The following is a 15,460-nucleotide window of genomic DNA, read 5'->3' as shown; positions in this document are numbered from 1 at the left end:
CAGGGAGAGGGATTGGAGATTGCAGGGAGATGTCTCCGAGTTTACTGAAGGTTCCCTGCAAGGTTTTGACTGGCAGAGTCCGGAGGAGTTTGTTGGTGTGGCAGACAGACAGGTGTGGCAGGACACTGACACACAGACTAAGTCCCAGCAAAGCTCACCCTTGCAGAGACAGAGAGGTAACACTGGCTTACAGTTTTGGGCACCCTGAAAAGCCTCATGGGTGTGTGTGTGGGAGAAAGAACCTTATCTTCAGGTGCTCTTCGAAGTTTTGCTCTACTGTATTTGAAGGGCGGGGGAGGGAAGGGGGAACACCCTGGCATCCCTTACGTAAGAAATAAATGGACAGTGAATTTGCTTTATGAAAGTGGGATCTCAACCAGTCTTGGTTGAAAATGCTGGCGAGAACTGTGGGTGAGATAAGCTTCTTTAGCCTAGTAGAGGGTAACTTGTTAGTTAAGTTTAGTCTCTAAAAAGCATGTTCTGATTTTGTTTTGTATGTAGCCATTTCTTTCCGATAGTCTTACTCACCATCACTTGCGTCTGCAGCCCTTGACAATACACATACTCTCGCTTTCACTGGAAGTGTATCTAAGAGCTGCGGTGCTAAGTAAAGTGCTGGCCCTGAGTGAACGTGATGAGCTGGCATGTCCTTTGGGTGCTGAATGGCCATTTGTGTGTTTGAAACTCTTCCTCTCTCTTCGGAGATGGAAGAGTCAAAGGGCTTTCACTTTTTAATTAAAAATCAGCAGGAGAAGCTTGAGGCTACTGCTCTTGAACTGAAAGTGAAATGCTTTCCTGGAAGCCTGTCGCTTCTCTTTAGTTTTATTTATCGATTGGTGTAATAAGCCATCCGAGAATGAGGTAGGAAGAATGTGAATTTATAACTGCATCACCTTGAGTTAATACTCCAACTTCCCTTATCAGTCTCTCCTTTATGTACACTCTGAGCTTCCTCAAAATCTCCCCTAAAACTTTCCATGCTTTGGGTGAATCATTGTTTTAAAAAGGTCCCAAATGATTTAGCTCGACCCTGGTTTATACTGATTCCCAATCTCCAATTCAAAACCATGACCGGTGAGACCATAGTGATGTAAGCATGCTAAATTTGGCCTTTGACCTTCCATTTCTAACAGCCTCTCTGACATGATGCTGTAATGACAGTTTCATTCAGAGCAAAATTTATGAAAAATGCCCTGCAGATGCTGGGGGGTGTGAAATGCAGCCTTCCCCATTTTGACCTTCTGAGGGAAAAGTCGCGCACAGCTCTGCCAGTCAGTCACACAAGCTATTTGATTTGCATCTTCCAGTCACACCAAGTGAGAGCTGCCAGCTGAATTGAATGTCATTCAGAGCAGACTGTATTTGTGGTGGAGGCATTGCATCTGTATAAAGGAGTGTAACCTCGTGCAAATGTCACGGAGCCAAAAGGAGCTGTTGCATCTGCTGTCAGGGAATCAGATCTCTGGGCCTGACTGCTGCTCACAGGAAACACAGGAAATCGCCAGGCTGGGTCAGACCTGTGCTACATACAGCCCAATATCCTGGCTTTCATGGTGGTCAGTACCAGATGTTTAGGTGGAAAGTGTAAAACCCTGCACTAGGGAGATATAGGATAATTTGCCTGCCGTGAGTGTTGGTTTTAAACCAGAAGCCGGTTGTTTTTATTTCTTCCAGAACTCTTTGTCGGCCTTAACTATTATAACTCTGGGTGGCCTTGTTATCCATAGGAATGTCCAAACCCTCCTTGAACCTTACTAAAGTCTTGGACTCAACAGCCTCTTGTGGCATCTATCACCACCTGGTCCAGTCTTTCTTCTCTCCATGCCCAGTGAATGCATGGCTGCAACCAGCTCTGCACTTGGATGTTCTCGTAAACTCCGATTCCCTTCCTTCCGAGTCCAAGAGCAGAATGCAACAGGGGCTACTGGAAAGAGAGAGATGGTGAGAATCATAGAATATCAGGGTTGAAAGGGACCTCAGGAGGTCATCTAGTCCAACCCCCTGCTCAAAGCAGGACCAATCCCCAACTAAATCATCCCAGCCAGGGCTTTGTCAAGCCTGACCTTAAAAATACCTAAGGAAGGAGATTCCACCACCTCCCTCGGTAACACATTCCACTTTGCTTAAGAGCCTTTGGTGAGGGACCTTGTCAAAGGCTTTCTGAAAATCTAAGTATACTATATCCACTGGATCCCCTTGGTCCACATGCTTGTTGACCCCCTCAAAGAATTCTAGTAGATTGGTGAGGCATGATTTCCCTTTACAAAAACCACGTTGGCTCTTCCCCATCGAATTATGTTCATCTATGTGTCTGACAATTTTGTTCTTTACTATAGTGTCAACCAGTTTCCCCGGTACTGAAGTCAGGCTTACCGGCCTGTAATTGCCGGGATCACCTCTGGAGCCCTTTTTAAAAATTGGCATCGCATTGGCTATTCTCCAGTCATTTGGTAAAAAGCTGATTTAAATGATCGGTTACAGACTACAGTTAGTAGTTCTGCAGTTTCACATTTGAGTTCCTTCAGAACTCTTGGGTGAAGACCATCTGGTCCTGGTGACTTATGACTGTTTAGTTTATCAGTTTGTTCCAAAATCTCCTCTAATGACACCTCAATCAGGGGCAGTTCCTCAGATTTGTTACCTAAAAAGAATGGCTCACATTTGGGAATCTCCTTCACATCCTCATCCATGAAGACCGATGCAATGAATTCATGTAGTTTCTCTGCAATGACCTTATCGTCCTTGAGTGCTCCTTTAGCATCTCGATCATCCACTTTTTTAAGAATGCCTTTTTGCTCTCACTGCTTCTTTCACTTTGTCGTTTAGCCACGGAGGCACTTTTTTGGTGCTGTTATGTTTTTTAATGTGGGGTATACATTTAAGTTGAGCCTCTATTATGGTGTCTTTAAAAAGTTTCCATGCAGCTTGCAGGGATTTCACTTTTGGTGCTGTACTTTTTCATTTCTGTTGAATTAACTTCCTCATTTTTGTGTAGTGCCCCTTTCTGAAATGAAATGCTACAGTGTTGGGCTGATGTGCTGTTTTCCCTGCCGCGGGGATGTTAAATTTAGTTATATTATAGTCACTATTACCAAGCGGTCCAGTTATATTCATCTCTTGGACCTAATCCTGTGCTCCATTTAGGATTAAGGTGCCTGTGCTGTCCTTCTGGGGCTCGCTTTGTTCCCCTCTGGAAAAATTTTGTCATCTGCAACTGTGTTCAGCAAACCTGATGACTGCTTAGCCCAGAGTTCAGGAGGTAGATGAGGTTGTCTTAGGGAATTGCTAACCTGTTTTTCTGCCTGCCGTTTCTATTAGCAAAAGACATGTGGATACTTATTTAATAGCGAATTCAGGGCTGGACTGAGATCTGTGGGGAATAAAGTTTCTTCCTTCCCCAAAAAGCAGGTAGAGTCTAGGAAGACACAGTGCAATCTCCCCATTCTGCCTCACCAGAGTCCACTTCTGGAGTGACCACCTGTAAAGATTTAGAAAGTCCTTTGTTCTTCAAGACCTCTTCAATCCTTGGTTAAGAAGGCAGCTGTTTGTCTAAGCAATGGGCCATCCCATTGCCACAGCCAGCCGTTTAGCTTGGAGAGGAGATGCTGTCACGTGTGTACTGGGCATGGAGAGAAGAAAGTCATTACTTATGAGAACGCTCAACCAACGTACCCCATAGTCATCTGACATTTGATAGGGGATGAGGCAAAAATAACAGCCTAGTCAGCGGGGGCTTAGTTATTGCCCCCAGATGGCAGACAAGACATCTTAAGGGTTTTTTTACTCCCAGTGGGCATGGTAACCTTCAGACACCTGACTCATTCTCTACCTTATACTGGTGAGATTTACACCAGATTTACATTGTGAAATTTGACCAACAATAGAGCACCGATCCACGAGGCCCCGGCCTCGTTGTTTACAAGCCCCTTTGTCATTCACTGAACACCACCCAACTTCCGCACTGAATGCGGCTGAGGGCTTGGCCATCATTGGGATTGAACCAAGGACATCCCAAGCTGAAAGCAGCAGTCTCTACAGCGTGAGCTAAATAACCAAGCTTTGCTGCTGTTGTCTGTCACAGCCTTGTATCCTCTGTGGCTCAGGCACGTAGGGGGAGGTGTTAGACGCTGACCAGTGGGTTGCATAATCATGTCATTACAAAACTGTGTTGTAATGCAGAGCTTAAGGGCAATGCCTTTAGAACTGCTCAAAGGAAATCCTTCAAAGACCACACAGAATTAGGGCTTGTACACACTAGCGCTTACTTGGTATAACTTAAGTCTCACGCAGGGGTGTGGAAAAGCCCGAGTGACGTAAGTTACACTGACCTAAGCGCCAGTGTGGACAGCCCTATGTTGGCAGGAGACGCTCTCCTACCGCTGCTCAGGGAGGTGGAGTAATTTTGCCGATGGGAGAGCTCTCTCCTTTCGGCATAGAGCATCTACCAGCTACATCGGTACAGCTGCTCTGCTGTAGCAATTCTAGTGTAGACTAGAATTTAGACAGGGTTCCAGAGGGGTGTAGCTAGATTTGGTCAAAACTTTCTATTAAAAAAACATTTTTGATGAAAAATTACCTTTATTTTAAACTAACATTTAAATTTATTTAGAAATGTCCCCGTTTTTCAATGAAAACGGCTCAAATTGAAGAATTTTTGGGAAAAAAACAACCAAACTTACATTTTAATTTTGTAATGGAAAATGCCTACCATCTTGTGACCAGTTCTAATTCTCTCTATCTGTAATGGGGGTTGATATCTCTTTCTGGTAGTAAATAGGGCCTCTGTGGTACCAATAATAATCGGTCTCTAGTATGCACTATTTGCTCCACATAATTTCCTTCTCACTGCTGCTCTGACATACATCAGCAGACATGCACATTTGAACAGTTGGCCAATGGCCCTACAAATGTTATTGCAAAATGTTTCCAGGGCTTTCTAATTGGCTGCCTGTTTTTATTGCTTAAATCTCCATAGGTAGTCTTTGCTGGATAGTTAGTTTAGAAAAAACAAACCAATATTACTGTGTCATTAATTGTATTAATGGAGGAAAACACTTTTGTGGGGAGGAGAGTAGTTCATGCAGCATGGCTTGTATGCCCTCCGATCTTACGGTACCGTGTTCCCAGCCCTGGCTCAGTGGTTGAACACTCTGTGGCTGTATCTCATAGCCGTGCGTTCTGGGAGGACTGTGTGGTGGGATGCACACCATTTCTCCTCTAGCTCGTTAGGTTGAATCCAGCCCAGGCTCAGAATGACAAAAGTTGCTTGCTGATGGGTATGTTCAATATCTGTAGGGAATTAGTTGCTTGTTTCAACACAGCACCCAGAGAATAATTGTCTGCATCATATAAATTGCTATCCTAACTGGTACCCTGTTGCAGTCTTGAGCTCAGCATGGAAACCAAACTTTCCTTTCCCCCCATAGAGATGGTCCCACCAGGGCAAAAGAAAGGCACAGCAACGAGGGTTGGGTTTGGGAGAAGTGGTGATGCTCACAGCACTTCCCCCTGTGTTGTACCTTTCCTATGAATAAATCAAGGACCTCAGTCTCCAGGACTGTCATTTAACAATTGCACCATAAAGTTATTTTAAGTATTTAACTGCAGAGCTACAGTGCCAATAAAATCTGAGTCATGCACCAAGCAAACTGCAAAACCTTTCCAGCTCCAGGTCAATGGCTAGGACTCAGAACGGGAGAAATGGTAGCTCCAAAGTACTCATTTGTCCACTGAAAATTAATGAGCAGCTCAGTGCTCAGACTGGAAGACTTTGACAAGTAAACCAGGATGTGCACGTGAGCTGAACTTCAGAGGGGGCTGCAGACCCAGCCGTGCATCCAGATTCAGACTTATAAACAGCCACTGAATCTTACCATGCCATAGCTCTGAGGAATGTGGTTCCCACCTGCCTGGATTTCATCCACTGGCGACACAAAGATCCCCCGGCAAAGGGTCCCCTGTTCTCTGCAAACAGCTCTCACCTCAGACCTGACAAACTCACTACAACAAGCACAGGGGAACCCAAAAGGTTATCGACAGAAAGCTCATAACTTGTCAAAACTCGTAATCATTGCAAGGTGTATGCTTGAGTGGCAGTGGCCGGAGTGCTACCACCCAGCTACCACATGAAAGACTCCCTCTTGCAAGAGGTAGGGGGTGACAACAGTCCCGCGTGCACCGAGACCCGTCAGACCGTTTTCCTGAACTCATATGCACAGTGGAGGTCAGCTGCGGCACCTGGGCAAAAAGTATCTTTGGTTTAAGTGGAAGAGAACTGAAGGCGGTGGTGAAGCACTGGAACGCGTTACCTAGGGAGGTGGTGGAATCCCCTTCCTTAGAAGTTTTTAAGGTCAGGCTTGACAAAGCCCTGGCTGGGATGATTTAGTTGGGATTGGTCCTGCTCTGGGCAGGGGGATGGACTAGATGGCCTCCAGAGGTCCCTTCCAACTCTGTTATTCTATGATTCTATGAAGGCAGAGAGTTTCCTGTGAAGGGTCCTCGACTCAATGTCGCGTTGATCCATCAGAGCCTGGATTTATTGAACGTCTCAGTGTGCTGGGAATAGATGATCATCTTTTACTTGGAGTGATGGTGAGCTTGACCCTGCTACTACGAAGTCCTTATTCTGGAAAAACGTCTCGTTGAAGCAAAGTAGAGCTTGGACTTTAGGGTTTGGGAAAATGTTGGGAATATTTTTAGATATAATTAACGTAACACATTGGAACCAGTCTGTGCCTTTGAAAACGGGCAAAGGCAGTAATCTCCTGTATAAAAAAAGTAACGTTGACCTTGAATTCTATGATTGCTTTATGAAGGATAGAGCATTGAGGAGAGGGTGAGAAGAGTATCTTAACTTTATTTGTATTAATGTTCTTTGGATTGCTATCAACAAATAAAAAGGCCTGCCTATGATTGTTTACTCTAATATCTAGTAGCTCATCTCCAGCAGTGGCCCATACTGGATATTTCAAAGCATGGTTCCCTGTGCTCCTGCAGTCACCACAATCACTATACCAGACCCCTTTTTGCAAAAGCTATGCCATGGAAGAGAGATTTCTTCCAGACTCCAGCTGGTGCCATGAAGCATTAGGATTCATTTGATGGCCATCATAGAATAGTAGGACTGGAATGGACCTGAAGAGGTCATCTAGTCCAGTCCCCTACACTCATGGAAGGACTAAATATTACCTAGATCATCTCTGACAGGTGTTTCCATCCTGACTGGTGTAGCTGCAGACACTGTTCTTTAGGATATTTCTTGTAATACAAGGGATGAGTAATGCTGTTTTGTGCTTTCTGTTGAAGGCATTAAGATATGAGTCCTTTGCAACAAATCACCTTTTCTCCTGACAAAGAGGAGGCTGGTGATCACTATCGATCATTGCAGAGTGAGTGCGAAATGCACAAGAAAGAGGGGGCTATTCCTCCATGCGCGCGTGCATCAGCCTCATTAATATCAGCGAGAGATTCATGCATTAATAATCTCAATGATATACACACAATGCCAAAGTGAAAAGGATGTTCTGTATCAAGAAACGTCAGTGACGATAGTTATTGCCACAAAGGGTATATCCTTGTTAGCCTTGATGGTAATTAATGTTCCTAGGTCAGGCTTTCAAAGGAAGTCAGCAGAGCAGATGGGATGCATCAACAGGAGCTGCGTTTTGGAAAGTTGGCTTCTGGAGAATCACTAGAAGCAAATCCCCTTTGGGTCTAATTCTGTCCTGATGGACTCAGAGGATGGTATGAGACTTACCTGCAAGTTGTTGCTCTAGACTGTATAGACAGGCCTGGGAGGGTGGATTCTGGTTGGACGGGGCCAGTGGAAACAGTGTGATGGGTATCTGGACAACGAAGAACAGAAATGTTCCAAGTGTTACTACACACAGCGTAATGGGTTTGTGGCTTGGTAAATACAGGCAACACAGCTAGCAGCTAAACCACAAGTGGACAGGATTGGGTATTGAATCAGCTCCAAAATCAAAAGTCTTTAGCACTAAAGCTAAAAGAGCTTCTCTCAGGAGTGTAACAATCGAATCCAGGATTTGCCTTGGGAGCACTCAGAATGTATCATCTCCTAGGATCACCGACCTGGAATGGACACTTACTGGTGCTAGGGCACCATGAGCACCATTGTTTCCTGCAAAAAACCCACTGCTCACTTCTAAATGAGTAGCTGTCGCTTCCTTCCTGCTGGCACTGCTGTGGGCGGCTGGAGCAGGTGTCAGTCTGAGTGGCAGCACCTGAAACCACTGCCAAAGTGCAAAGAATTAGGGGAGTAGGAGATCTCACAAAGCTGTCGACCTATTGCCTGGGGCTGCAAAACTATGACTTTGGGAACCATTATCTACCTCCCTCTAGAATGTAAACTCACTTTTATTCCAAGAGAAATATGTTCATTATTAAACAAAACCAAAGCTGTTTGTCTACCCAAAGGAGCCATGTACTGTACATCAGGGAAAGGGAAATAGGCTTCCCTGAGCAGGGCACCCAATCTCAGGCACGTATTTGTGTGTGTGGCACTTATTTGTTCATCAGCATTTCCCTCTCTCTGCTCCCTTCACCACAGTGTGTCTGGATTTCTATGTCATTCTCTCTGCTTTCTGTTCCATTTCATCCTTGTATTTGTATTCCTCTTTTTGTCTTTTCCCAGTCGAGCCACTCTACCCAGTGAGTGCATTTGGAGGAGCTTTTCACTTCAGGAGTGAAATTCACTGCTAAATCTGTGGTGCCCTATAGGGCGTGTACGGCTTAGTATCCCCCAGGGTGGCAGCAGCTGACTCCTGGCTCATCTTCGTTACGGGATGCCAGGGGGATCACTGATCAAGTGGTTAAAATGGGACTAAGGCATCAAGGGACCTGAGTTCTAACACTGACTTACGGTCTGCTGCTGGATAAGTCACTTCCCTCCTCTTTGCCTCAGTTTCCTTATCTTTAAAACAGGGCGAATACTTGTGAGGGGTATTGTAGCACTGAACTAACTAATGCTTGAGTTCCTTGGCTGGAAGGAGCTGTATACTGCAAATATGCAGCATTACCTCTACAACGGCGTCAAGCAGCATTCACCTGCTGGCGTGAAGATGTTGAGCATAAGCATTAAAATAATGTCTCTGTATAGCACTCAGCCCTCCAGCCTCAATATAACTGGCCTACAGTTCCCTGGCAAAAACACTAGTGGCCCCAAACTCCATTGTCAGGGACAGTGGTTTGGATCATTACTGTACTACAGACCATCAGCGGACTTTTTTATAAGGCTATATAGATTGTGGCATTTATTAACATCTTTGTACAGCAGAACGTTTTTTCTTGCAAGTTGTCTGAAAAGTTATCCCTGATGTTATTACTATTCACTTAGAAATGCCTCATATAGAATTGCCCGCTATTGATTGTTTCCCCTAAATCACTCAATAGAAAGTTCATCCATCAATCAAATGGTCCGATTTCAATAGCTAAGGATTGGGAGGAAAGGGTCATTTGTGAATCCAGCCCATTTTCACATTCTTGCTTTTTCTGAGTCTCCTCAGTAACCAAGATCCTGTTAAAATGTTTGACATCCCCCCCCACCCCCACCCCCACTTCCCAGCCCTATTCCCTCCCGATCTATTCTACACTGCTGCATGTAAAGATCTCCGTGGGCCATTACTGTAAATCCAAAGTTACTCTTCTGTAGAATCACCCTTGAGGAGCACAGCTGTAAGAGCAGTCCTCCAGTATGGTGAAGTGCATGGCATAAAAAACCTAGAGAGACAGACAGGCCTGGATCCACAAAGGCTTTTAAGTGCACAACCCCCAGACTTAGGCACCTACATCTTGTTTTTAGACACCGCTGGGATCCACAAAACCCTCGCTCAGCTGCTTCCCCCAAGGCAACAAAACTCACTCAGTGCCGACACTTCCACTGCAAACGTTCCTGAGGTGTGGACGCTTCTGCCTGTGGGCATTGGTACTGCTACCTCACTCCAGGCGACGCACGGACCCTGGGAAGGTGAGTGGAAGAACATCTGTCTCGCCTGCAGGGCCCGATCCAGTCGGCATATTCGGAGACCCCCTCACGCCACACAAAACATCCGGCGGGGGAGGACCTGGCTTATAACCTTTATCCCAGTAATTCGGGTACTCCTCCGGGATGTAGGAGACCAGCGGTTCAAATGCCCACTCTGCCTGCTGAAGAGAAGGGATTTGAACAGGCTCTGCCCCCTCTCCAGTGAGTGCTCTAGATCGGAAGAAGAGCTCTATGTAAGCTCCAAAGCTTGTCTCTCTCACACACAGACATTGGTCCAATAGAAGACAGTCCCTCCTCCACTTTGTCTCTCATATCCTGGGACGGACACGGCTAGAACAACACTGCACTAGCCTACAGAGCCATTCACGCTCTTTCTCAGGACGCATCAATACTCAGTTAAAGTGGAACAACTACAACAGGAGAGACTGTGGGAGCCCTGCCTCAGAATTTCCTATCGTTCAGTGGTTACTGCATTCTCCTGAGAGGTAGCGGGTCCCGAGTCAAATCCTTTCTCTTCAGGAGGCAGAGGGGAGGTCTTGAACTGGGGGGAATATCTCAGCTCCCAGGTGAGACCCCTAAACCACTAGGCTAACCCACTCCTCCCAGGTCTTTTGTGTGGAGCTAGAAGGCCTCTGAACACGCCTGCTGTCTTGGGCCCCATACATGAGGTAGGCAGCAGCTTGCCTATTTTGGTTCCTGCATCGTGAGCAGAGCCAGGTGCCTCCTGCAACCAGGACTTAGGCACCGAACTCCCAAAGAGGGGCAAGGCGCTTTGGACACATCATCTCATCGGCATCGCCCATTGGCTAGCTTTGGTGGCTCCCCACTGTAGCCTTTTATTTGGTTTAAAGAGAAGATAGCAACGTGGTATTATACCACCATGGGTTGGATCTAAAGCGGCGACAGCTTCAAGCTTTACAGAGAGAAAGTCCCCTCTGCTCCTTGCTTCAGACTGAGAGTCACTAGGAACATGTGTCCTAACAGGTTAGTTAGTCATAACATCCCACAAGAAATGAACAATAAACTCAAATCAATGACTACACCCTCTAGCATGCTGTGGATAGCAGTCTGAGGTGCCTGTATTTCCTTTCCTGTTGTACAGGGAGCCTAGGTGGCTTTATGGCTAGCAGCGTGTTCCTGTAGTGTTTCTAGGAGTCTAAAAGTTAGGCCTCATGATGCTGAGGGTTGCAACATCAAAGTCCTTTCTTGGCTCGGGGCCACAGAAATCAGGGTTTTATTAGGAGTCTTGGTTCAGGGAAACAGGTCTGTGAGATCCCTGTAGGTCTAAGTGTTCCCTGGCTTGTGGCTGTTTGGGACAAACTGTGAGAAGGGAGGAGAGTTGGGTTTTCCCTAGCTAGCTTTTAAAATAAAAATTTACAAACCCAAGAGTGAAATCTCCTCTAGAAATTGATGTAGAGGGTACAGCTGATTAGGCTTAATAGTAGTGCCTGGGATAACCTGCACAGCATGATTGCTGTCGCCCTGCGATTGGCCAGGGGCTGGGCGGGGGCTAGCTGCACAAGGTTATATAGCAAACCCTGGGGCTGGGGCAGCTAAGTGGTGGTTCAGCGTCATGGGGGCGGGGGCTGTCTGAGGAGAAGGCAATGTCTGTGAGGGTTCAGACGTGCTGAAAGCACACTTTGCAGTTTTGTAGGTAGGGGTGAGAAATGGAGCAAATGCAGCTCCTGCCATGAAGGGATGTGCGCTGGGTTTGTTGTGTTGGGCAACAGTGAGGCCTTTGTGGAAATTAACAAACTCCAGGCTGTCTAATTCCAAATTCCTGTGGCTTTTTCTTTTAATTTCCTGCACCCTTTTTTCTAGAAATCCTTTTAAGTCTATAGGGTAACCATCTAATGTAAAATAGCATTTAAAGACATGAACTGAAAAAACCCAGCAACCTCTCAGTTGAATTTCCTTATCAAATGCTTCTCCTTAGTTGCTGCCTTCTCTCTACTAAAGATGAACAGAATAGTTAGTCATGACATTCAAAGCTGCAGCCAAACCAGCTTCTACACAGCTCCCTTCTGTGCAGCTCTCAAAGCTACTCTGAAAAAAGTAATTTTTGCGATAGTTCTGCCTTGGATTAATCACAATAAGTGCAGACTAGAACAACGGTTGAAACAATGTATCCTTTTTAATCAGCTCCCAGTCACTCCTCCAGCCAACAGAAACACGGTAGAGACAGGCAGGCATTCAAGCTTTGTGTAAATTCTTATGCTCTTGGAGATATTTACTCTTGGAAGCAGGGAACCTATTTTACTCTATGGTAAACTGCTGTTTAAATATATGGCAGTATGTAAAATATTACTAAGAATCTTTTAATTACAAGACTAAATTATAGTGCAACACATTTATTAGGATTTAAATGCATCTTTTTTAAAGAGCATCTCTTTGATGGTCTATGGATCCTTTTCCAGTGTGTAAAAGCACAGTGAAAAGAGGAAAAATAATAGCACATTTCTAATCAGGTAAAGATTAATGCAGTGGACAATGAGTAAAGAGGCTAGGATTCAATTCCTGGCTCTGCCACAGACTGCTAGTGTGCCCTGGGGCAAGTCATTTAATCTTTCTGTGCCTCCGTTTCCCATCTGTAAAATGGGGATAATCATGCTTCCTTTGTCTGTATTGTCTATTTAGATTATAAGCTCTTTGTAATAGGGACTGTCTCTTACTGTATGAATGCACAGCACCTAGCACAATGGGTGCTCTCTCTCAGCTGGGAACTCAAGGTACCAGTGGCATATTGATAGCACACAAGCCTCAGGCAGCATGCGTAGCAGAAATTGGATACTTCAACCCCTATAGACCCACCAATCAAACACAAAATCTATCTACTGTGTTATTTATCAAACTGAGCAATTAAATGTGGACAGGGTAATTGCAGGTCTGGTCAGTAGAAATTTGAAAAGGCTTCCCCTAAAACTGCAGAGGGTTCAGTTAATTCATTGTAGGAGAGGACACGGCCCTAATTTGTGGCATAATAAAACATTAAATATTTACTCACATGGATACTAGCTCCCTCCTAGAGTCACTATGCTGGGCCACAAGAGATTGTTGTTTCTGCTGTCCTAAGTGAATGATCACCTTGCCAGGCTGACAGATCATTTTCATTTTCTTCCCTGGTACGGGAGCATTGACTTCTCTTTCAATAGAGCAGAAAAAGGATTAGCAATTAACTAGAGAAGCAGATAGCTTAGAGGTCAAAGCTTCAGGTTTGAAACCACTGCACTCCTTGGACCCACAGATTGTAAACATGACAGGACTAACTTAATGTTTTATCTTTCTGAATTACAGCCCCTGCGTCCCACGGGGGTTTAGGCCCAGGATCACCCAAAGTCCTGTCTGTTCTCTGTGGACATTAACACACTCATGGCACTTTTCCTAAGAGTGGGGGTTTGCTCCAAAGCTAAAATGTCTTTCCCGCCGCTATTGTGCTGTCTGTTGGCTGTCATCCTCCACCCCAGCAATGGATGCATTACACCAGGGTAGTACACATGATTATTTCCTATGAGCTAGTTTGGGATTTTTTCAGTTGCTGTCTGTAAAATTATTATAATGAGAAAAAGTGTGGAAAAGCATGAGCTTCTTCTCTCCCTCTGCACCCATTAGATGAATAAAGGAATCCAAACCATTCAGCTGGAGCCAGTCTTTCCCCTAGAACAGCATGTCGCTGACTCTTTGGAGCCCTCATTTACCACTTCTGCAGTAGTTTGAGCAAGGTAGAGACCCCCAGCAATAACTCACTGCAGTTCAGGGAGCAGCACAGTATAAAACAACAAGAGAAGGCTGCTAAACACGGCTTTGCCTCCGAGAAGGTGCAAGCCCAATAGTGAGAGAAGGTCAGAGGAAGTGACCTGGAACTGACTGCTTCAGTGATCTTGCTGTGCCCAGGGCAAGGCCGATCATTGCATGCAGTCCGTAACTGGCTGCAACCACCTGGACCACTGGGATTTTGTTTTTCAGGACACAAGGTCAAAGAGGCAGGTGTGACTCTCACCTGAACAGATGAGATCTAACGTATCTCCTCTAGCGGGGCTTTAATTCAAGCAGACACAGAGAAGTGGCGAGATTGGAATCTAGCGTGGACAATTTCCAAATCAGGGCATGAAGCCAAACTGGAAAATTCCAGCTGAGGTTTTCCCCGCAGAGCAGGCATCAGGCACAGGAGAGGAAGGGCACTGAAGCAAATAACAAACCAATCTAAACCCAGTTTAGAGAATGGCCTGAGCCTCCGAGTTCAGCTCTAGGGCCGGATCTCCGCTGCCTCACCGTGCTGGGATGTTCAGAGCCAGGGTTCTCTCTGTCACCTCGCCCACATGCTAGGACCACAGGCAACTTGGTGTGCAAAATGTGCACCAAAAATTACAAATTGAAACAATGTGCAAACTCTACCCTCCTACCCAATTCCCTGGCTCTTCTGCCCCTTCTCCCCTTTATACCCCTCTCTGCACAAGTCTAGGGACATTGCTAATGATTTGCAGAGTGCACTGAAGAGGAACAGGTTTGGGGGTAGTTGGAGCAAGGGGAGCAGTGAGAGCCCAAAGCAAGAGCCCTAATGCCCCATTCATCCATTTTCCTCACAAGCGTCTGTGTGTGTGTTTGTGTTTTCCATACACTTTATTTCTTCTCCATGGAACACCCTTCTCGCTCTGCTGCAGCAAGCTCTCCTCTCTGTGAGGGCACGAGCCAGAGCCCAATGATGTCAATTGGAGCCTTTTCATTGACTTCGGTCAGCATTAGATTTCATCTCTAAATCCCTTATGGCAACTCTTAGTCCTTCAGCGGAGCCCACAATAAATGCGTTTCCAACATTCTGTCCTGGATCTTTATCTTTGCTCATTTATAAAAAGAAACGAGCAGAAACCCTGAACACAACCCCCCACGATGCGAGGAGGAGCTGCATGATCTGTCCCCCTACACTCCTCGTTCTGCCAACCTCCCTTTGTCATGTCTGAAATTTAGCTTGTCCCCTCCTCAGGACGGAGACCGTGTCTTCTACTAAGCACTCTTCACCCTTCATAATCAGTGCCTTCCCATTCGAGCCAGAAGGCTGTTAGTCTGAGCACCTCTGCTAACCTCGGGTAGCAGAGGGTCACGCATTTTGGTACAAGGCCTTCACGAGCACTAACCCCCTCAACCTTTCCCCCAGACTCAGGCTGAACCTGGACCTGCTTTGGGACTTAGTAGTTGGGCCATAACTAGACACCAAAGCAGGTAATTACTGAGCATAACTTTCCAAAAGGGGGCCCTTTGTCTGAGCATGGTCCCCTTGACTGCATGGAATAAGCTTGGGATACAAGTAGAGTGAGACAAAACCTAGCTAAATGCCGAGATGGATGAATGCCTTTTATTATGTAAATGCTGAAATGAGTGAATGCCTTTTTATTATGTAAGCAGAGTGAAAATTCAGTAGCTGTGAGCCTGAAAGTTATCCTGTCCTTTGACTGTCGCTGGCCA

At 45.7% G+C, this 15,460-nt stretch overlaps 1 protein-coding gene across 7 annotated transcripts in view; it reads right to left on the bottom strand.

Annotated features, from left to right (window-relative positions):
- The window catches only part of LOC311526705 (uncharacterized protein), a 37,382-nt gene extending 24,247 nt beyond the window's left edge, over positions 1-13,135 (bottom strand). For 2 of the 7 annotated variants that reach the window (XR_014713103.1, XR_014713104.1), the window contains exons 1-3: positions 13,008-13,135; positions 9,881-10,164; positions 7,757-7,844 (exon numbers count right to left, since the gene is read on the bottom strand). Coding sequence is in view for 1 of the 7 variants with exons in the window: in XM_084640001.1 (XP_084496127.1) it covers positions 5,248-5,289; positions 5,874-6,000; positions 7,757-7,844; positions 9,881-9,977; positions 10,095-10,164; positions 13,008-13,114 (531 nt within the window). In the remaining 6 variants the exon portion in view is untranslated. Of the gene's footprint in view, positions 1-868; positions 1,925-4,940; positions 5,290-5,873; positions 6,001-7,756; positions 7,845-9,880; positions 10,165-13,007 lie in introns of those variants that run through there. The other 5 variants (XM_084640001.1, XR_014713105.1, XR_014713106.1 and 2 more) reach the window with 5 other exon arrangements.
- Between the last annotated feature and the right edge of the window lie 2,325 nt (positions 13,136-15,460).

Source organism: Lepidochelys olivacea, assembly GCF_965140295.1.
Source record: "Lepidochelys olivacea isolate rLepOli2 genome assembly, chromosome: 9".
Taxonomy (NCBI): Eukaryota; Metazoa; Chordata; order Testudines; family Cheloniidae; genus Lepidochelys; species Lepidochelys olivacea.
This window is presented reverse-complemented; position numbering and strand designations above follow the sequence as displayed.